Source organism: Zeugodacus cucurbitae, chromosome 4, assembly GCF_028554725.1.
Source record: "Zeugodacus cucurbitae isolate PBARC_wt_2022May chromosome 4, idZeuCucr1.2, whole genome shotgun sequence".
Taxonomy (NCBI): Eukaryota; Metazoa; Arthropoda; class Insecta; order Diptera; family Tephritidae; genus Zeugodacus; species Zeugodacus cucurbitae.
Window position 1 is genome coordinate 19313295 of NC_071669.1, and position 23214 is coordinate 19336508.

General features: G+C 36.8%; 2 protein-coding genes across 2 annotated transcripts; one reads left to right on the top strand and one right to left on the bottom strand.

Moving 5' to 3' along the window:
• Positions 1-18369: 18369 nt before the first annotated feature.
• Positions 18370-18943, bottom strand: LOC105216459 (collagen alpha-1(XXV) chain). The gene is made up of 2 exons (XM_011190958.2): positions 18839-18943; positions 18370-18781 (listed from the first exon to the last, which is right to left on the bottom strand). Exons 1-2 carry the CDS (start codon positions 18867-18869, stop codon positions 18480-18482), a joined length of 333 nt encoding a protein of 110 aa, XP_011189260.1. The 5' UTR covers positions 18870-18943; the 3' UTR covers positions 18370-18479.
• A 204-nt stretch (positions 18944-19147) lies between these two features.
• LOC105217616 (cuticle collagen 1-like) lies at positions 19148-19954 on the top strand. The gene is made up of 2 exons (XM_011192699.3): positions 19148-19263; positions 19332-19954. Exons 1-2 carry the CDS (start codon positions 19236-19238, stop codon positions 19877-19879), a joined length of 576 nt encoding a protein of 191 aa, XP_011191001.1. The 5' UTR covers positions 19148-19235; the 3' UTR covers positions 19880-19954.
• Positions 19955-23214: the final 3260 nt, after the last annotated feature.

Genomic DNA, 23214 nt, shown 5'->3' on the forward strand with positions numbered 1-23214 from the left:
CTTTGGTGAGACCATGGCACGTCATACAAAAGTACCTCAACGCATGGCTAACGATTAAAAGGTATTAATTTAAAAGCGCATAGCCCAATTTAAAATAAATAGCTCATAAAGGAATATTTTCGTATAAAGAAACACCTAGCAGCACAGATTTAATTTGCAAAATAACACATTGACTTATGTGGCTAGACGGGTCTAAAATTGTTCTGTTTGGTGGAAAAAGTTCTCGCTGGTATCTAAGAAGACCATCCAAAACCGTATTAAGTCCAGACCATTACATAAAGACGGTTAAAAATTATGGGACAACAATAATGGTGTGGGCTGTTGTTTTCTCTTTCACAGCGAAGTGCCAATACACTATGTCAAGGATATCATGGATAAGTCATAATAATGAAGGAATTCGTGCTTCCCTGTGCCAGCGATGAAACACAATGGGTTTGGGTCTTCTAGCTAGAGAATGACACGAAGCATATAAGCAAAGTGGCAAAGAAGTGGTTCGACGATAACGACATATGATTGTTTGAAATCTTAGGCCAAACATGCAGTGTAGTGGCTGATCAGGTCCCCACTATTATTATGTAGATTTGCGACAGAGTAAAATCAACGTGGAGCTTATATCCCCCCAAAGGTACCAAAAATTGATAGGAGGAATGACAAAAGGCTGTGCTGCAGTTTTATGAAACAAATGTAGTGCCATAAACTATTAATTTCTTCTTATTAATATATTTTTCCGAAAACGATTATATTTTTTTATAATCTCATCGTTAATTCGTTACTTTTTGGATGATTTAGCTAGGGCACTTTTCTAATTTTGAGAAATCAAATTTTGTTATAATTTCATTATTATTATTATTTTTTATTCTCATAACATAAAGTTGTTATTTTTTGTTCATATTTTTTTCACTACTTTTTAAGTAAGCCAAAAAAACAAAATCGAAACAATCAACTAAGATTTAAGCTTTTTTCTTCATTATCCATGAAGTAAATTTGTACTCATTATTACAGCTGAATGTACACTATTTATTTATCTGATCGAATGAACCACCCTGTTCTTTATAAACATACATACATACAGATATATCATATTGTTGTTTTTGTTCTAACAAGTAACACAATCGGTTCCGTCACCTAGTTCAAACAGAGTTTAAAACAAATATAGCATACTTTTAGGCATAAGCATTTGCGCGAAACTTGGCAGTACTGGCTGTAATGGAGCAGCGCCACATATAAACAATTGTTGTATTGGAATAAGATCCAGTAAATGGTTATCAGACAGTATTTCTATTTCGAATTTGTTATTGTTGTTGTTTCAGTAGCTTTGCTTATTTTTACAATTTTTTATTATTTTGTTTCGTTATAAATTACAATTTTCTATAAATAATTCATTTACGAGAGAAAATTTATGAAACTTTGCTTAATATAGTCTCCATACAATTTTAATTATTTAATAAGTTTGTATCTTCGCCTTATTTTTTCTAGCTTCCCATTTTTGTTATTCAGCCACTTGCAACTCAAATGCAACAGCTGCCATACATACTTATGTATGTACATATAAGGTTCCGTGGCATTCTCTCACACGCGTTAATTCTTTTGTATTCAGCGTTTCGTTACTTGAAATAATTAAACGGTTTAATTTACCAAATCCGCTTGTGCTTTCAGCTTAACTCATTTAATCGTCATAATTATCATGTTGTTTTACATGCAATCGTGTTAAGGTGAACTTATATAAAATGCATACAAGACTACTAAGGAAAGGCTAAGTTCGAGTGCAACCGAACATTTTATACTCTCATAATTTATTGATATACATAGTTTCACTAAGATAACGCACAATACGACATATATTCGGCATTAAGTCCACTAGAACAACGAAAATAATCATATATTGATATGAGGGCTAAGGTAATTCCTGAATCGATTTCACTCATTTTCACCACCAAAGTACGCTATATTCAAGGCTATATGCTCACTTAATTTTGCAAAGATATCTCACATATAATACCTGGGAACCAGCATCAACAACACGAACAATGTCAGCCTCGAAATCCAGCGCAGAATAACTCTTGCTAACAGGTGCTACTTTGGACTGAGTAGGCAATTGAACAGTAAAGTCCTCTCTCGACGAACCAAAATCAAGTTCTACAAGTCGCTTATCATTCCCGTCCTGCTTTACGGTGCAGAAGCTTGGACGATGTCAACATCAGATGAGACGACACTAAGAGTTTTCGAGAGGAAAATTTTGTGCAAGATTTATGGTCCTCAGAACATTGGCAACGGTGAATACCGCAGACGATGGAACGATGAGCTGTACGAGTTATACGACGACATTGACATAGTTCAGCGAATAAGAAGACAGCGACTACGCTGGCTAGGTCATGTTGTCCGAATGGACGAAAACACTCCAGCCCTGAAAGTGTTCGATGCAGTACCCGCCGGAGGAAGCCGAGGAAGGGGAAGGCCTCCACTCCGTTGGAGGGACCAAGTGGAGATCGACCTGGTTACACTTGGGATCACCAACTGGCGCCGAACTACGAAGCAGAGAGAGAGGTGGCGCACTATCGTCGATTCGGCTATAACCGGCTAAACGGTTGCAACGCCAATCACATACAGACATCTCACATATAAACCGACATATGTAGTATAAAGCTCACTGGAAGTTTGATAATCCGAATATAAGGTATATGGGAGCTATTAGAAGAAAAAGATTCCCTCGTAATTAAATTAAAATATTTGAGAGATTTATCGATATTTTCGGTGACAAATTACACTTGGGCCCTGAGTTTTTCATGTTCGATTTCGACAATTTTTCCACAAGGGATACCTGAGCTCAAATGCAGTATTTGTGTATAGTTTTATTCCGCTAACTTCATTGGTTCATAATGTTATATATTATAAAGTGAAGGAACCAGATGGAATTCAAAATTGAGTGATGTGGGAAGTAGTAGTGGTTGTGAACCGATTTAGCCCATTTTTCATCTGGGTGTCAAGAGAATATTACATACCGAATTTCATTGGAATCGGTCAAGTAGTTCCTGAGATATGGTCTTTGACCCATATAAAAATTAGTGAGTGGAAATCACACTATAAGAGAAATTTGATTGAAAATTTATTCTATAGCTAATTTTATTGCGACGCCTCAATAATTTTCCTGAAAGTAATAATTTAGAACAAATGCACTTAATATCGTATTCATCTAGAATGCAGCTCGGCTTTTCCAGCAGATAGTCTTCTATTGAAACTGCAGGTATTCATGATTATCTATTCGAGGCAACAACAGATAACGATCTTCTTAAAATGTAGAAATCTCAACGCTTAGAGGTCTTATGTCTAAGCTCATAAACCAAAGTTATAGAAAATTTCGTTCGCCTTGAATGAGTTTGTGAGTTAAGGCAAACCTTGAAATCGAATGTAGTATCGTTACTGACGACAAGAACCTTGTCGCAAAGAAACTGGGAAGATAGCTGGGCATTGAAATCCTTTCGAAATGGAAAACTAAAGTTTTATAATACCTCCCTTAATTGTGTAGAGACCAGTATAATGTTTGTTGAAGTCCAATAATAAGAGTTTATTGGAATGTTTCAACGATGGAATGTTGATCTGTCAGAGCTTTAAGACGACATTGCGACAATAAAAAATTAGCAACTACATTATCTAAGCCATGCCGTCTGAAGCTCTAAATATACTTGTCGGGTAATCTACTGGTGGCAGTAGAGGAAGAGCAAGCCATTTTCTGAGTTTAAGGTAGATTCGATAGTCCGTTCTATTAAGTCTTCATTCGTCTCACTATTGTCACCAGATGGAGACTACTTTCTGGACTATTCTTCGAACTTATTCCTGCTGCACTGAAGTATTGTTCTCAACAAAATCACGAAGTCACTCGTATATTCCTTCATATTAAAGTCAATTCTATGTTCTCATAAGTTTGAGGTTCAGCTTGAAGTCACTTCTTCAGAGGTTCCGCTTTCGCATACATCCCTATCAGTAGTATGAATAACACAGATGGACCTTGAAAAGCCTAGCCTAGTCCACAAAGTGCTTCAAAAGCCTCCGCGAGCAGCATAAAAACAATTGCTTCAACAACCCGCCCTCGTACCAAGGTGCAAGCATACAGTTGTAGTAGCAATTGCAGCAACAACAGTTCGGCAGCTTTAATCACACATAATTACATTGTTTACAAATTTGTTGTCGCTTCGTGCGCGATTAACGGCGCAGTTTATGCGCTGCGCTCAAGTCAGTTGGATAAATTCACTGTACGCATTCGTGAAGTTGCCAGGGCAACATTGAAGTGGCTCGGTCACCCGTTTGACTAGTTCGCGTGTCAGCTGTCCATGCGAAGCGATTGTGAATCAGCCAAGTGGCAAATTTATCAAATATAACCCGCGCTTTTGTCGGAATTAAGTACAAATCGCCATGAACTCCGAGTGTTACACGCCAGCGTTGCACTTACAATTTATTTGCCGTTGTATGTATTCGGGTTTATGTGAATCTCGGCGTGTATATTTGAATATAAAGTAGTGCTGTAAGCCCTGTAAGCTCACTAACCATGCTAAACGCTAAACGCAGACGAAGTTCGTGCGCAAGCGTAACTTGCAACATCATCTACAAACTGGCGCATTTTGCCACTAAGTCCAAAGCGTTGCATAAATGCAACAATTTGTAGATATTTGCACTTTTATGCAAACAAATTATTCGCTTTTGCCGCTCACCACTCGCTGCGTCCATTCAACGCTGTCGCGTCTGGATTAAATCGTACATATTTATTTATATGCGTTGTTTGTTTTTGTTGTTGAAAGCATTTCCATGAATAACCGAAAATTCCCAAGCATCTTGCGATTTGGTCACTTTATACCTCTATTGCCTTCATCTCTTCCATATCTATTGCTTTGCATGCCTTCCATTCGCTTTTCTTTTCGTTCGCTGCGTTTGGTTGCATGCAACAATGCCGCTGCACGATGTTCGCATTGTCGTTGTATCGTTGCCGCTATTTCATAATGAAAATTTGCCTAAAACACGAAATTTGTTTGCCGATTGTATAATCGTCTCGCATTGGCAATAACAACGACGTCAACAACATAAATATTTGTAAGTCGCTGCAACATGAGAAATGCACAAACGCTTGCGGCATCGCTGGATTTTCCTGCTTGTTTGACAACGTCTGATATTATCGCTGCAGCATCATTTCGTAATAAATATATATTGTAATTGCTGGCGGCCGCAAGAAATGATAATTTTAAACATTTTGTGGGGTTTTCGGCGAAAAAACGACAGGAGAAGAAGAAGTTGAATAACTGATTTCAAATAACATAAATAATACCTTTTAACATTCGACAACGAAATACTGGAGAACGCTCCCAGAAGGTAATAGTTCTTTAGCACTTTTCAGCTCCTCCTCAGCGAAATAGAAATTCCAAAAGATTACTTATTTCATTTCAATTACCAAAACAATTTGAGAATAAATTTAGATGGCAGCAAAACATAATCAAATTTCAAAAAGTATGATATCATATTCCTAAAAGGCGGTCTGGTTCTCAATCGATCGTGATTTCACATTAAAATATATGATTAATGAGCTCTCACTAGCAAATATAATATTAGGGACCTTTTATATCTAAAGGATTTCTCAAAAGGTTTACAAAGAAGACCGATAGGGACAGCAAGCGACGCCATATTTTTTTCCGCTCTTTTGACATTTCTCTTCAAAAAGGTTTGCATTTCATCATAGAAAGATACATGGTCCAACAACGAGTTCAAATTATTAAAATTTACTACCGAAATTCGGAGTCAGTGGCCTCAACTTTGAGAGCGCTATGTCCAATTTATGGTCGTTATAATCGCTCTGTAAAATCAACAATTGAACATCTAATGGAAAAATAGGCACATAGGCATTGGCATCTCTGAGATGTCGTTCTGGCGATTTTGCGAAAACAGCTTGGCCTACATCCTTCCAAGATCAAATTGACGCAAGAACTGAATCCGCTTGACCACCAGAACATCGTATGTTCGTGAATTGGGCTGAGCAACAACTTAAAAATGATCCGGATTTTCATAATCATAGTCAGCAATGAGGCTAATTTCTGGATGAATGGCTTCGTTAATAAGCAAAATACCCACACGTACTCCATGAATCACCATTGCATCCCGAATACCTAATTACGGTTAGGTGCGGCCTATAGGCCATTGAGCCTACTTCTTCCATGATGATCAAGACCGTCAAGTCGGTTTCGTAATTAGCAACTCTATTAATTTGTTTTTTTGGGATTATATCAAAACGCTCATCTGATGGTGTCAAATAGACCTCGGATTCGGATTTAGCGACCAAAAAAAAACATAAGGTACATATCGTAAGACCCCAAAGTCAGCACCATTTTTATACTCTCGCAACAAAAGTTGCTAAAGAGAGTATTATAGTTTTGTCCACATAACGGTTGTTTGTAAGTCCTAAAACTAAACGAGTTAGATATAGGGTTATAAATACACTTTGGTATCAGGGTGACGAGTAAAGTTCAAATCCGGATGTCTGTCTGTCCGTCTGTCCGTCCGTGCAAGCTGTAACTTGAGTAAAAATTGAGATATCTTAATGAAACTTGGAACACGTGTTCCTTGGCACCATAAGAAGGTTAAGTTCGAAGATGGGCGGAATCGGACCACTGCCACGCCCACAAAATGGCGATAACCAAAAACACATAAAGAGCTATAACTAAGCCATAAATAAAGTTATGAAAATAAAATTTGGAACATAGGATCGCATTAGGGAGGGGCACATTTGAATGTAATTTTTTTGGAAAAGTGGGCGTGACCCCGCCCCCAAATATGTTTTTTGTATATATCTTGCAAACCAATAAAGCTATATAAACCAAACTTTCTGCAGTAGTTTCTTTTAGCCGTTTCCTTATACAGTCCAAAGTCAAATTAAAGAAATCGGATAATAACCACGCCCACCTCCCATACAAAGGTTAGGTTAAAAATTACTAAAAGTACGTTAACTCACTAACGAGAAACGTCAGAAACACAAAATTTCACAGAAATGATAGCAGAAGGAAGCTGCACTCAGATCTTTTTACAAATTGGGAAATGGGCGTGGCACCGCCCACTTATGGGTCAAAAACCATATCTCAGGAACTACTCGACAGATTTCAATGAAATTCGGTATATGATATTTTATTGACACCCTGATGACATGTGTGGAAAATGGATGAAATCGGTTCACAACCACGACTACTTTCTTTATAACTCACTTTTGAATTCCATCTGAATCCTTCACTTTATAACATATACATTAGGAACCAATGATGATAGCGAAATCAAACTTTACACAAATACAGTATATGATCAGTGGCATCACTTGTGAAAAAATTGTCGAAAACGGACTATAACTTTTCAAGGCCCCAGATATCGAACATGTTGAACTCAGCGCCTGAGGTTAAATTTTAACCGAAAATATGGGTAAATCTCTCAGCTAATTTAATGTAATTCAGAGGAAATTGTTTTCTTCCAATAGTTTGTCTCTGTTCCAAAAATTATTAAAATCGGGTCACAACATCTCCTAGCTCCCATATACCTAATTATGGGTTTTTCAAAAATTCGTTGGGCTTTATTACGCATATATGTATTGGTTAATATGTGAGATATCTTAGCAAAATTAAGTGAGCGTATACTCTTGGATATAGTGTCCCTTGCTGGTGAAATTGAATGAAATCGGTTCAGGAATTACCTCAGGCCTCATATCTATATATGACGATTTTCGTTATTCTATTAAACTTTATGCCGAATTTATGGGTAAATTTGTGCGTTATCTTAATAAAATTTATTCAATAAATTGCGAGAGTATAAAATGTTCGGTTACACCCGAACTTAGCCTTTCCTTACTTGTTTTGTTATAATTTTTCCTATGTTTTTACCAGTTTTCCCTTGATCCCACAATTGAACCATTGGCCCTGTTGAAATGTAAAGAACACTTCATTATGTACTATATGTTGATTCAGCAGCGAATTAAGTTTTAAACGTGAATTAAATTATGTAAAATGCTGAGAATCTTATTTAGTCACAAGCTAGATATTGAGAAGTAAATCGAAAAAAATAATAACTAATAAAAATATAAAAATAAAATAATTTAACTCACTTATTTATTTTAATTCATCTTTGCTTCCAAAAAACTTCAAACTGAATATTTTCTATACCTTAGTTTAGGTGTCTTTTATTTAATTAATTATTTAAATTTAATCAAAAAACTAAAAACATAGCAAAATCTCAAATGTAGGCTTCTTAACCTTATTTAGTTTAATATCCATGTTGTAATATTTTTTGTAATTTTAGTTTGAACATTTTATTTCTTTCTAAAAAAATATTTGTAAATATAAGCTTCCTTAAACGCTTAGAATTCAAATTGTTCTTTTATCTATTTTAATACAATATAAAGGTGGCAACTCTTAAACTGGTATGTTATAAAATATTAGAGACTTCATTTAAAATAATATTTCATGTCTCTATGTCTATATCTACAATATGAGCATGTAATGTTTAAGTTTTCTATATTGTAATTTTAATAACTAAATTAAACAGGTGGTAACTATTCTCAAAACATATTCATAACTATAAGACTTCGCGACAGCATATAGTCTTCCTTTATCTGAAGATTAATATTTTTAATTAAATTCTCAAACAAATGGCAACTCTCAAAAATGTTATGTTAAAAAATATTTGAATATTGCAATGAATATACAAACTAATATTTCAATTCAATCTAGTGTTTTCTATAATACGTTCTATAACATTTGCTACGCGAAGCTCCATACAAATCTTTTCATCAAAATCTTCAGAAAAACGAAATGATTTTAAGTAATTCCTTAAATTAAACTTCTTTGATGCATACCACATCTGGCTTATTTGAATATTCCAACACACTCTAAAACTATGACTATACAAACACTGCGAAGTCTAAGTTGCACAAGCTTCGTTGTCTGTTTCCTGCAGCCTAATAGCGCCTTAGTCGGTAACAAGTTTATGGCGCGTAATCGAGTTGTTGCCAAAGCGTCTTTATTCATTCATTTGGCCATTTAATTCGGACATGAGTTCCGCATTTATAATAATGGTCGCAGACGCGTCGGCAGGCAGCAACAGCAAAGCTTACATATTATATACGAGTATATATGTTTTCTGGGATTTTATTTCCAACATTTTCGTTAAATTTATTTTATTTCTTGCTTCACATTACTGCTGCTCACACATTTCATGTCCTCAGCGACTGACTAAAAGAAGCCGTTGAACCATCTTCAAACCAACAGCAGCCTTATTAAGTGAGTATATATTTTACACACACATTCCTAGAACTGCCACATGGGTTTATTCTCTATATACATATCTATATATATGCATATGTATGTATGTGTGTGTGTGTGTGGGTTGTGAAAATTACACGAACTTGTCGGAATTGAATTTTATTAGCTACTTTTGCTAAACTCGTCGCCTCCGCACATTCGCCATTTTATGCTCTTTCTCTCTGTCTGTCTGTCTATGCGCCTGAGGCTTTACCTCGGCCTACAGTCTGTCATTCATAGAAGTGAACGTAAATCGCGCTTAAGCTGTAGAGCATGTGAAGCCTATGAGTGTGTAATCGTACTTTTTGGGTAATTACGTTAAGTGCTGAAGTGCCTGGAAACTAAATATGGCTGCCGCTGCACACACACATACTTATATAAATGGTTGAAAATACTAGCTCATTTAAGCAAATACAGCGGTGGTCATTAAAATGAGTCGGTTGTCAAAGTGCATGATGAAGTTTTTTTGAGGTTAACTCTATCTATTTTCTCGCATTAAAAGGGATTATATTGATCTTGTGGAAACTCTGGGGAGATTCTTCTTGTACCACTGAATCAGTACTCAATTTTGTAGAGGCTTCATGGATTAGTTGTTCCCTTAATAAAAGTCCCGGACTTAAAACAGATCTCAAATCTCAAAGAATATTATTTAAGAAATAACTCTAGATACTTTCCGGCTTAAAGAATGTTAATACTTGAACCAGACGAGTAGTTTTATAAAGACTTACATAAGGCAAGAAATTTATTGGTGAGACTATTCTCAGGATATCTACCCGAGCATTTTGTCTTTAGTTTCTGTTAGTTCATGTTATCTATGTATATATTGGGATTCACACATGGGATCTAGCGATCTTCTGATCTTCGTTAATTTGAGGACAAGTCCAAGTCAAGTCAAATCAAGAAATCTGAATACCTGCGGTATATGACTTACTACTTGAATTTATATATTAGGTCGAACATAAATGTGTATCTGTAATATTTTATAGTTGTTCTTTGGGAGTAGATTTTACTTTCGAAAGTCATGCTAACTCCAATAGTACTTTTTTATGAGAAGCAAATTTTAGAAGACATATGCTTTTGAGGTACAACTAATTTTATAATAAACGAGTATTATTATTGTACCGCTTTTCCCAAGAAAATTTCACAATTGAGTATAGTATTATATCGGACTTAATTCATTTACTCAGCCAATTTACTCCACCTGAGTAATTATTGTATTGTGCATTTCATTACGAATACTAGATTATTAAATAGGTGTTACTATTTAAATGACCACTGCTGTAAGCAAACGCACCGAAATTCAAAAGAAGTCCTGTATGACTAATGTGTTGCAGAGAAAGATAGAGAGTGTGTGGGCGAGAAAGAGCAGTTTAACAAAAACGAAACATTATTATATTAAGGCAATTGTGGATTACGTATTCAAAGAAAACAATTTCTTAATAATGAACATTTAATTGGATTTAAGAAATATGTTTAACGGTAGTTAACAGCAAAGTGTATTGAGTTGAGCTTAAGAAACAGGAAGAAAAGAAGGAAATTTTCTATGAATATACAAGGAGATATACTCATTTAAGGAATCAATAAAGCTGAATTCTATTAAAGTATTTTATGGTTTCAGAAATTTTTTCAAGCTTTAAGATTCGAATAAGTTTGAAAAAGCTTTGGCTGTCCTTAAAGGATCCCTGATTCAAAGCAATCAAAATACGTGCTTCTAGAAAATTTGGTTTCGAAAATTAGTTAATCAACGTTCCTGAACTATGGAAAAATACGTTGTCTTTACGAAGATTGTCCGCTTTTTTGAGGATATTGATGAAATGCGCATGTGAAGCCTCAAGCTGAAGCACGTACAAGCTACACAATGGACACATGCTCATGTAAAAGAATTAATTCATCAAAACGATCGCTTGTGTTCTCGGTCATCCAAAGCAGCATACCAACTTATCGAGAGCGGTCAAAGGGGCCACTATTTCGCTTCTCTAATGGTATGAACGGGAGGGAGCCACGATGGCGTTACAAGCTCCATTTTTGCGAGCAAGTATTAAAACAATAGGCCAAATATATCAATCGATGGTCTTGAAGCCCACTATGAGGTTTCTCAACCAATCAATATTCGTCAACAAGCTGTGAACTTTCCAAGACAGTACTACAACTAACAAGCCAAAATCGGCTCAACTGTGTTTTAAAACAACGTTCCTGGTTTCATATCAACTAATTATTGGTCAACCGATGATTAGTCAATGAGTGGTCAGATCGACTTAAGCCGTTCTGGAAGCCAATAGAAGTAATTTTGAATACGTTGTTCTACGATTTGTTGCCATGAAATAACCCATTAATGTATTTTTTTTTTTAGTTTTTATTTGGCATTTATTTTTCTATGTACCAGTATTTATGACTTGATCAAGTTAAAGTAGTAGTCGTCATGTCAATCGAAGCTTAAAGCCTTTTTTCAAAGATAGAATTTACCTGTTAGGTTGACATGTCGTCAATGCGACAGGTCTTCGAACTGTCTCGAATTACAAAAATATTCTCCGAAGAGAATTTACCAATGTAATTGAGGTAAAGGAAGACTGTGGACTTCCTGAAGCAGTTCGTTGAAGAAACTATTTGCAAAACGTAATGCATAAATTAAAGCTTTACAAAGTGGTTTTCAGAATCCTTTATTCATATCAAAGTTGATACCATTGACTATGTCCGCCACCGCGACCGTAACAATTTAATACCGTTCAGCGTATTTGCTAATATTTAATCAATTGGAAAGGCAAATCGCATACCTACTATTAACAAATTAATAAATAATCACATAAACTCTGCGCCCCAATAACAAGAGCAAGCAAAACTAGTGTAAACGCAAGCAGCGCTTATAACTGTTAAATGCTGGCCTACGAGCGCCATAAATTTTCATATGCCAAAGGATCGTGTAATTGCCATCGCTTTTGTAATGACGTTAAAAATTATGAAAAGGGCCGTTTAACCCAGATACGAGCGAATTCATAGAATTGCCATGCAACATAATACCGCGTACACACTCGCACATTGCTACGTTAATGCGACACAGCGAGCGTTGCGGACACAGCGGGACTCAGTCGACGTTGGTGCCACACCGAATGGCGAAGGGACAACGGCACGAGCATAAATTAAGGATAACAACTGAACGACAGCAACAACAGCAACAGCAGTAGCAGTCATTGAAGCAACAGCACAACAACAATAACACCAACTACGTTGCTGTTGGTGCTGGTGATTTCGTTGTGCTCGTCCATTGGCGTCTGGCATTCGGTGTTGCGTTAGCGCGCCTTGGCAGCGGCGACACGACGACCACAATCAACACTAATTTAGCGGAAGTAACGCGCGAAATTGTTGTTCTGTTTTATTCATTCCGATTTCCCATTTCCCATATCCCCAGTCGCATTGGTCTCATTTTGTTGGCCAGTGCACGGCGCGCTGTCCGGCAAACGAACGCTCGCTGCTTATCGTGGCCTACCTCGTACCAACGCAACAGTGCGCGGCGCACACAGTTGGTGGTTACGTCCAACTGGGAAAAGGCGAAAATTCTTTTGAAAAAGTTCTTCGGTTATTGCTTCCTTTTTTAATTTTTTTGTTGTTGCGTACTTTTTTTCTCGCTGCTGTTCCATTTTGCTGTATTTGAAAGCTTGTGCCGAAGGACCTTCCCTAACCACAATGCAAAGGTTTTGTATTCATGTTTCCTTTTCATTTGCGTTCTTTTTTTCCTAATTTTTGTGTTTTTGTTTTCGTTTTTTTGGTTTGCTTTGTTTTTAGTTATTTTTCTCCTACAATTTCACTTCCGTTCATTTGGAAAGTGTACGAGTGTAATTTTTGCATTTCGCATTGAATGACAAGTACGCCGATGGGGAGTGGCACAGCGACTCCTCCAGTGAAAAGGAAGCCGAAAGCTGAAAATTGCTGCTGTTGAAAGTTGAAAGCGTAGCGCTCAATGTATGTATGTATGTATATAGGATTTGTTATTGTAATGTGCCGTCCAATGTTTGGATGGCTAATGGCAAATGACGCTGCGCCGTAAGCAATAACCGTTGCTATTACCCGTATAGTTTTGAGTATGAGTGTCGGCTACTGTGGATAGCGTCGTACATACGTATGACCACTTTTGTCCTAACACTGCGGGTCTTGTGTCGGTACTTCTACCTATTGATACTAAATTTTCATCGAACTTATCTTCGTTTTTGTGGTGGTCAACTTAATAGTATCCCAAAAAATAAAAGAACTCAAATCTGAAATAATTGTTTGGTTGTTGGACTTACATGTCGTCTCTTCATCGTGTTATTACTAAATCCTTCTCTTCATCCCTGTTTTCAAAAAGGGTCTCACATTTGATACTAAAATAGTCGGAATCGTAAAAAAATAAAGCCACACATAGACCAGTTTAGGTCCTTTGCGATACCAGAGGGAGTGCCGTCACTTAGTTAATGAGGAGTAATCATTCTTTAAGATGCCTGCGCTTTACGCGAATTTCAAAAGATTATGTGGCTTCACTAACGAATTCTGAAACCCCACATGCTGAAACCGTTGCCTTGATAATGCAAGACAGTCACACAAGAGATGCTCCATTGTTTCTGTGGGACCATGTTCTTGACATTTCCTGCAGTCTTCGTGATCTATCAATCCCTTCTTGTAGGCGTGCGCCACCACCAGACAGTGACCAGTGAGTATGTCTCTAGTATGGTGGAAAACATTTGTCCCGATCTTTCAACTATTCTCTTAAATGTTTGTGCGTTTCGTAATACATAAACAAATTGTCGAGACGAAAATATGGATTTATCGAAGTGCCGTAATATCTGAATTTTTTTTACTTGAAATATTCTTTATCAAGATACAATTTGCAGTTATCAGGAAAATAACTAATACTTTTACGGCACACGCGAGAGCATACGGGACACGCTTTTTGCATTGATTTTTGGTAACACTCACTAACTTGTATTAAATTTTTACGAAAGCAATCAAAGTTAAACTAAATTACTTCAGCTTCGGGTTTAATCATGGGTACTGGGATAGAGAGTAACAGTGTGTCATTCATTTCAAAGCAATGTATACTTATAGACACCTTGAAACGAATAAAACTTATTATTTATTGACTGTTGTGTTCACCGGAACGATCAACTACAACATTAAAGTTATATATTATCAGCTTAAATGTATTTATTCTCATCAGCTACTTGTTTTTGACTCAAAACATCAACGAAAACAGTTGTTGAGGACCTCAACTATCCTTCAACATTTAAACCGATAATTCTAGGGGCACCTCAACAACCTCGACGATTTCACGACCTTTTCTGAATGATTATTGCTACTCAATTATTTTCTCACTTAACACTATTTTTAGACTATTTGAAATTGTTTTTTATTATTTCCTTTTATGAGAAAGATTTGGCGCTCTTCATCTGGCGCACAGTGTATATGTTTAGCTACGGTTATGTACCAGGCTATTTCCATTAATGCGCTGCTCTTGCTATACTACGAGTATAACTACTTTGCCATTTGTTAGATTTTTTGTTTCTCTCCTTCTATTTTTTATTTTCTTTTGATTCGAAACAAAACAAGCGCATTTCGTTGATTTTATTGAGCTACACAGTCAAACCAAAACGTTAACATGCCTGGAAATCGTAAAAAACAGCAAACAATTTTTAATTATGCAAAGTTTCTGTTTCTTACATTTGTTGTTGTTGCTGTTGCTATGCTTTCTTTTCAATTCTTTATTACCATTTTCATTTCAACTGTTTCTGTTTTTGTTGTATTTACTAGGAACAAAAAATCTGTGCTCGACACTCTAAGCTTAGCCTCCTTAGCTCGATTGCTACATTCGAACGCTTAGTACGATTTGCTGGCTGTCCGGAGAGTTGAACGTATTCCTTAATGAGGTAGAAATTTCAACTGTTCCGAAGTGGCGTTAAAGTGGAAATAAGGGAAATTAGTGTAGTTGAAGGACATTAGTCGCCGGCAGTTGGAAGAAATTCAAAAGCATAACACTTACGTAAACTCAAATTAGATTTTCGCCATAAGTTTAAGTTGATTTGAAAGAATGTAGGGACATTTCAGCGTAACAGCAACATGCAACGATGTTTGTAATTGCATTTTTAATATCAGATTACTCAAAGTACTTGTTTGTTTTCTTGAGAAATCAGCTGCTGTTGGTGTGATAAGTTGTTAAACGAACTGTGCGGCAAGTATTCTAATTAGGGAAGTATAACAGCTAATTAATACAGTGAGGGAGCGCTCGGCAAGATGTCGCATAACGGCAAATATATTGTACTGGCGTATCAAGGAATTGCTATCCGGGCGGCTCGCAGTTCTTCAGAGAGAGACCGTATTTTAGTCGAGTCTCTCTTAGCATTAGCGGTATCCAATCTGACAAATAAACTAAAACCATTCAATAAAGTGTAATCATATCTATCAGTATTCCTAGTTGGAAAATTCTTGTGGCGTTGTTAATTCTGACCTTCGCACATCACTTGTTACCTTACCTTATCATGATTAGGTAAAATCGCATATACCCAGATAGTTCATGACCTAAGCTCCAATTTATTCTGTGCAAGAACTATATTGTTAACACTTGATTTTCCGAAAGCCATGGAGATGGTGATGTACAAAATTTTACCAATAAACCAATCGCAACTTTGTTCAAGGATTATGTGTTATCTAAGACTTGTCTGAGGTATTAGCAGTCCAACTTCTAAACTAACTAAGAAGTATATTTCGAAACTTCATAAGGGATCTAGGATGATACTCTACACTAACTAGTCTCAGTTGAGATAAAGTGGCCGTCGAACGAACGATGATTAGCTACAAGACATCAGAACAGTTACCAAGTCTAACAGCCGAAACGTCTTCCATGAACATCAATAGTATGTTGGTGTCGAGGGTTTGAAATAATAATACCTATGTATTTTAGAAAGAAAAAACTGTCTTACCGTAAGTCGAAATATTTTGTGACTTCGAAAAACTGTGTCTCATCGCCAGTCATCCTGTACAGGGGGCCGCCGATAACTTCGTGTTTGGCAGCATTTCCCGAATCAAATGATTATTTGTAGAATTTTCGCTTCAACAGCTTACATCTGTTCTTTTCCAGTTGTCATCAGCTGTGATGTCATCATCATGAAGTAGTCTCCAAAGCTTTATTTCTTAGTAACAAGCAATTATCGGTAACTACTTGATTATTTATATATAATTAATTACCAATCAATTTGAAATACCTAAAAATTATGTTTAAAAGCGTTGCCGGATCGAAGAGCATCAAATTTCATCGTTTTTTATTGGATCATTGAACAAAAAGTATCAAATTTTATAGAGATTATTCCTTGTTGGTCAATTTATATTTATAGTTTCCTCTAGTAGGAGCTCATTAAATATAAATGAAAATTAATTGTTTTCTCGTTTAAATTGAATCTAAGCTTATTTTAAGAGAGAATTACATTAGTGTTTTCTATACTTAAGGAAATACTATTTAGTATCAGTAACCTGTAATATTTTTTACGACACGCGTGTTTATTCACTATATCAGCACACTTGCGGCCATTATCCAGGCGAGTCATCAACAACGTCAATTTGAGTTTCGATATCAGAAATTGTTGTCACACTTTGACAACAAACACGCGGCAAATTTTATAGCTTGAAGAATATACACGCTAAGGTGTGATATGGTTGTGGGTATGTATGTGTCAAGACGTCTTTGATGTCTTAATGAGCAGTACAAGCATACCACACACTACTATACAGATAGTATATAAACACCAAGTGTATTAAAGGCATAAACTAGATTTGATGAGCTGGTCAAGTCAACACTCTCCAACTAGGTATATATGGGTGTGTGTGTGAGTGTGTGAAGAACTCTGGCTACCTTTTTAGTGCCTCGTTAAAAGTCACCTCGTCTAATTTTATTGCACAAAAAGACCTTTAAGTACCGACTTTTTTATTACAACTACAAAAGCGGCGTGTTACTGACGCTGAAGAGCGGAAATCGAGAAGGCAATCAAAGTGCCATAAACAAACTGATCATATGACAATCGTCTCACTAGCGTATGTGTGTATGAAGTCCACTGATTTTATGCGCAAAGACTAGCGCTTATCATCGACGTCGTAAAAGAAACTACAACTTCGTACAAATTAATTGGAGCAAATCTACAATTTACGAGCGTTAACAATGTCTTTCACCTGTTTCACTCGACAACAACCGCATCAGCGTTAATCAAACCCGAACAGTCATCGTATAAAAGCAATTAAATTCATTGATCACTTGGTTGGTGAAATGGACCCATTGCTCTTTGCGTATCAGTAGTAATGTATGTGTGTGTGTGTGTGTGTGTAGTGGTGTTGTGTGACCTGAAGTAACCCATGATGTATGGATCGAATTTCAACGATTAAATTCTGTTGCTGAAATGTCTAATAACTGCATTAAAAAACTATAAAATATTTATTTATAAACCTGTCAGCGAATCTCGCTTGGAGACTAGCGAATGGAACAAGACAAGCGTCAGATATAATAGAAGGAAGTCACATTTTATCTTGTCTACAAAGCTGTCCAGTTCTGTCGAATCAAATAGAGTATGTGGAATCCTTCTGAAAGTTTGACCTGGACTTATTCGACATCTACTTAATTATACCAGTTTATTTATAGTTTTATGCCAATTATTTGTAATTCTCAGGAATACTTCTTAAATAATGAATTATCGTCGTAGTGTAGTCTCGATTATATCAGGAAAGAGAGCGTTGAGTCCTCCCCGATTTTAAGAGATAGGATTGCAACTGTCACTCTATTACAAAAAAACCTATATTTTTTCCGGCTCCGTAAAAGCACTAATTTTACTGAATATAAATAGTTGAGAAGCAACCAGATTATAAAGAAATAGTAGTTGGTATTTTCCGGGTTTCTATTTTGGTATTCGAATGAAACCCTTCTCTAATGCTCGGCTTAAAACACCAATGTCAAAACTTTCAGAAGTATAATTACCATTGTACTCAATAATAAGAAAGAAGACCCAGTCACAACAAAATTTGGAACTACAATCGAAACTAGAAACATTTTCATCCATTCCTTGGTTTTTTTTATTTTCATATAAGTTATTCTCACAATTCCATCTTATTTCGTCAACAGCTAGTTAGTTTTAAGTCCATTTGAATAACAAAAAATAATTAATTCCTCTAAGCGCCAGGTGGACCTGGTGGTCCCAATGGCCCGGCTGGGCCTTCAGGACCACGCTCACCATCATAACCGCGGGGACCACGTAAACCTGGTGCACCTGGCGGTCCCACCGCGCCGGGGCTGCCTGTGTGACCGCGTCGACCAGATGATCCTTGTGGTCCAGCCGCACCAGAACGTCCTTCTGAGCCACGTTCGCCCTTCTCACCTTTTGGACCTGGCGGACCGGGTACGCCCGGCGGCCCTGGCGGACCTGGTGGACCAACCTGCGTAACAAAATTGGCAGCAGCCAAAGCAATGAATCCTGAAAGGAAATTGAGTAAAGTGGTGCTAATTTATTAAACACAATTCTATATATTACCAAAACAGACGAATAGTATTGACAGTTTCATGGCAAATAAGCTTCTAACGGCGTAACTAAGCGAGAATCTCTATTTTATATATTCATCTACTGTGTTGATTTATATGCGAATTTTATGGGTTCACTGCTCCGCTGACTTGAAAGGTTAATGTACATATCAATCAATCATTTGGGTCAACTAACGGTGTGTGGGTCGTAAAAATTCCATTATGATAAATTGAAAATATGCAAATACGTGTGATTTATTAGCTGTTATACTAATAGAAATTTCATATGTTTCTTTAAAATTCTTTAAAATTCTTTAAAATTTATTTATTTCGCGCCCAACCGCAAATTTCAATCACTCTATATAAACTTGTGGATGTCACACTTTAACTCAGTTTAATTCCTTACAACAATGCATGTCACAACGTGTGCACTCAGTGGTAAGTAAATCTAAACTTAGACTTTCTTTAAATTCTTTGATTTTGGAACTTTAATTTTTGTCTTTAAGCCTTTATTCTACTATTGGTCGCCATCGCCTTACCCACTACCTTGGGTAAGCGTCGCTTAGCCTCAGCGGACAATTCAAATGAGCAACGCGCCTTGCTGGGCGTGCGTCAACAGCCACTAGTATATCCTCAGCCACAATGTATTTGTTCACCTGGACCGCCGGGTCCCGCCGGACCACCCGGTCAGGCAGGCCTACAAGGTAATCGCGGGGACAAGGGAGACGAAGGCTTGCCCGGACCAGTGGGACCGCCAGGACCAACTGGACAACGTGGTTTGCCCGGTAGACCAGGTATTCAAGGTCCAATAGGACCACCTGGTCGACGCGGTAGACGCGGTTTCCCTGGCGAACGTGGACCTGCTGGACCAATTGGTCCTGCGGGACCAGCAGGACCACCTGGGCCTCCTGCAGCAGCTGCTGGAGGTCGTTCCTTGGATATGCGTGTTGGCGATATGCATGCTGCTTTGCCGGAATATGACATAAATGTAGAGGTCGGGGACGAAGATATTGATGATGATGAAGAGGAAGATTACACTTATGGTAGAAAGTGAACATTGAAATGAAATGGAAACGTTATTGATTAGCTACTTTGGAAATTTATGAATAAAATATTTTGAGAATATGCATACGGAAGATGTAAATTTCTTAAGGACATGGTAAAAGGTGAGAGATCGAAATTCGTCGTCATGACTCTCGAATGTTCTCTTTGGATGTGGTGACTAAGCAATGATTTGAATAGGGTAATAATCCAAGCCTCTTGCAGAAAGTTAATTTTGTTATAAAATAAATGAAGTGTGCAACAATTAGGGCATTCTTCCCGATCTGACAATTTACATAACTTACTCGAGTTAATTAAAATGATTAGGCTCAGTGTAGTTCATTGGCAAGTTAATCACACACATAGGCTTCTTTGTTGACTACCGCTAGCGACAGGAACGGACTCTTAGATGTTCGCAACATGCTTACCATTTTACAGCGAGCGAGCTCTCCGCAGTGTTTGTTGTAAATACACCACTAGTTTTTATGTGTACTCCACCCATCTGCCATACTGAGTGTACGTAAAAGAAATTATGAAAATTGCTCGAGTATAATTGCAAACCATTGCGGGTAGTGACTAGTTGGAAGACCAACAGACCGTCTCGAATAGCACATAGTGGGCAATAATTGGTGAGCTAAACGACTTGGCAAACGTAGAAGCTGAGAAGCTGACCTGCAAATGGTTATTGACGCAACCGGAATAAGAGCTGACAAGAATGTAGAAGTTGCCCAGAAGGTAGAAGATAGTGGACAACACAATGGTGAAACATATGAACGAAAGCGGTGAAGACAGGTGCTTCTTACACCTCAGTGGTGACTAAGGCTATTGGTTCATTTACTAGTGTCACAGAAGTGCTCTAGTATATGACTCTTTTTATACATTTCGCTTTTAATGTGTGGAAAGCTGGAGTTTAATCTGTAGAACAGTGCAACGGTTACAGTTGTGGAGTGCGTCAATGACTGTATGACAGAGATCTCACAAACGTGAGGTACATAAGATAAAGCTTTTATCGCTGTGGTTAAGCACTGCGGCGACTGAGTTTATTGTTGGCACGTTTTTAGTGTACTCAGACACTGCATTTCTTTTTAAGGTTAGAGTTATATTTCCTCATATTTTTTTGAAGTTAGTATGTAAAGGCCTGAATAGGGTGATTCATTTATTTCATCGCATCATGCTTTAACTAGTGAAATCTTAGGAACCACAAAATGGATATTGTTCCGTACAACTCCCCAACAATGTATAGTTCCAGCTTCATGATCATTAGAATGGTTGATTTCCATATGCAGTTTTCTTCAAAAACCTGTGCAATCTAACCGTTTTTCGAGTTTTTAAGTATTCAGCCAAGATTCATTCCGGAAAATTTACCACGATCACTTTTCGATTTATTTCTAAATACTGTTGCCACCATCGAAATTCTTATTTATATTCCAGAGACTGAGGCTCATATAAATGTTAATAATCTCAACCACAACATCCTTGGCAGACACACGAGAAAAGAGATTAAAAAATCAACTTAATTTTAAATCCAGTTTATGGGTCTCGGTGTAATGGTGACTCCCTTTTACTATTTGCTCTTACGTGCAGACATTTTATAGATTGTGAAAAAAATATGAAAAAATTCGTCGTAAAGTTTGACATTTATTGAAAATCTCTGCTAAAGAACTAGACAAACAACTTGGGAATCGATTTATTTTTAGTGATGTGTGTCAAGCGTTTTATCTCGAAATGCTTAAACTGGAATTCTGAATGGTCTATGTTATATTATTTGTCTTGGCTAAGGTTTTTATAAAATTTCATGAAGCAACTACTTTTTGTTTTACACCCCTTCACCACGACAATAAGTCATTTATTGAGTACATAATACCCTCGATCCTCATTCATCTTTCTCATTTACCATTTTCCTGACAATGAAGCCTTTGGATTAGCTGATATACATAAGTATTAGGTCTACAACTTTGCTTCCGCCGTTTTTTTGTATATTTAAGTTTTTTTTTGTATAAAAACGGTTATTAATGTCGATGAGCCTCAGTCGCACTTTTCTTAGAATTAAAAAATAAAAGCAAAATTCCCCTCAAATGTCGAGAATTCGACTCAAAAAGTAACATTTTCAGTTGAGAATAAGTTTTGGATGCAAAAAGATCTCTACAAATATTTTGTTGGGTTAATGTTGACACAAATGTCCAAGATCGATATAAAAAAAAATCGATTTAATCGACCATGGCTTGACCCTATAGACATCTATTAGAAAACGGCGGAAACAAAGTAGACCTACTAAATATCATTAGAGAGTTTGTCACGTGACATTTCCATTTCCTCTCGTTTAAAGCTTTATCAATCTAATCTAAAATATCCGACATTATGAAAGCCATTACTATTAAAAGTGGAAAAGCGGACAAAATTTCGGCTTATAATTTTCATAAAATGTGTAATGAATGGAATTAAGCAATTGTTTTAGTCCAAGGATTATAAATTCGATTCCATCATCATTAGTAGTTAACCGACAACTTAATTATTAATATTCGATGAAAACTGAATCGAATATTTTTTTCGGTATATGGTTTCAATTTGCCATGATAGGCTCTAGAATCTCCTCAAGATTGTTCGCATTCCAAATACTGCCGAGCGCTCAGACCTCAACACTGAACATTATATATAGTTTGATGTCTTTTTTAAAATAATTTTCTCGACTTTTAAACTTTATTCCAGTATAATTCTTTGATTGGTAATTAGCAAAAGTATACTCATCATCAATGTCAAATACGGGTACTTACTCTGACAACTGGTTTGACAGTAATCCTAATAGGAAATTATATTCCTCCAAAAATGCGCCCTATGCAATAAAATAATAAAATTTAATTTTGGGACTTCAAATTCAATCATTTGAAACTCACCACACATTCATAATGCACAGCATACAACACGTGATTAAACAACACACTCGATAGTTCAACTCTCATTACTCACGTGACTATCAATTTGCGAAAAGGTGTACATGAAAACGAGTATTTCAGAGTGTGAGTGTGTGAGCATCTCAAACAAGTCGTATTAAAAACTTTTCCGAATTCGCAACAACTATCTTATGTTTCCGATTTTGCCACAAACCAAGTGTGAGTGCAATCAATGCAGCAGGATTAAGTTGTTCAACAACGCCAACTTGCCAGCTACGAGTGTAACAATGAAACAATTAAAGCAATCACTGATTGATATTCCAGGCAGAAATGAAATGAAAAACTTAACAAATGCATCCGTGTGTGTGTGTGTGCATTTGAGCGTATGAATTGCAAGGTAGTTGCAATAAAGACACACACACAGTTGCGAGAGATTGGTCTTAAGTGCAGTGATGCATGC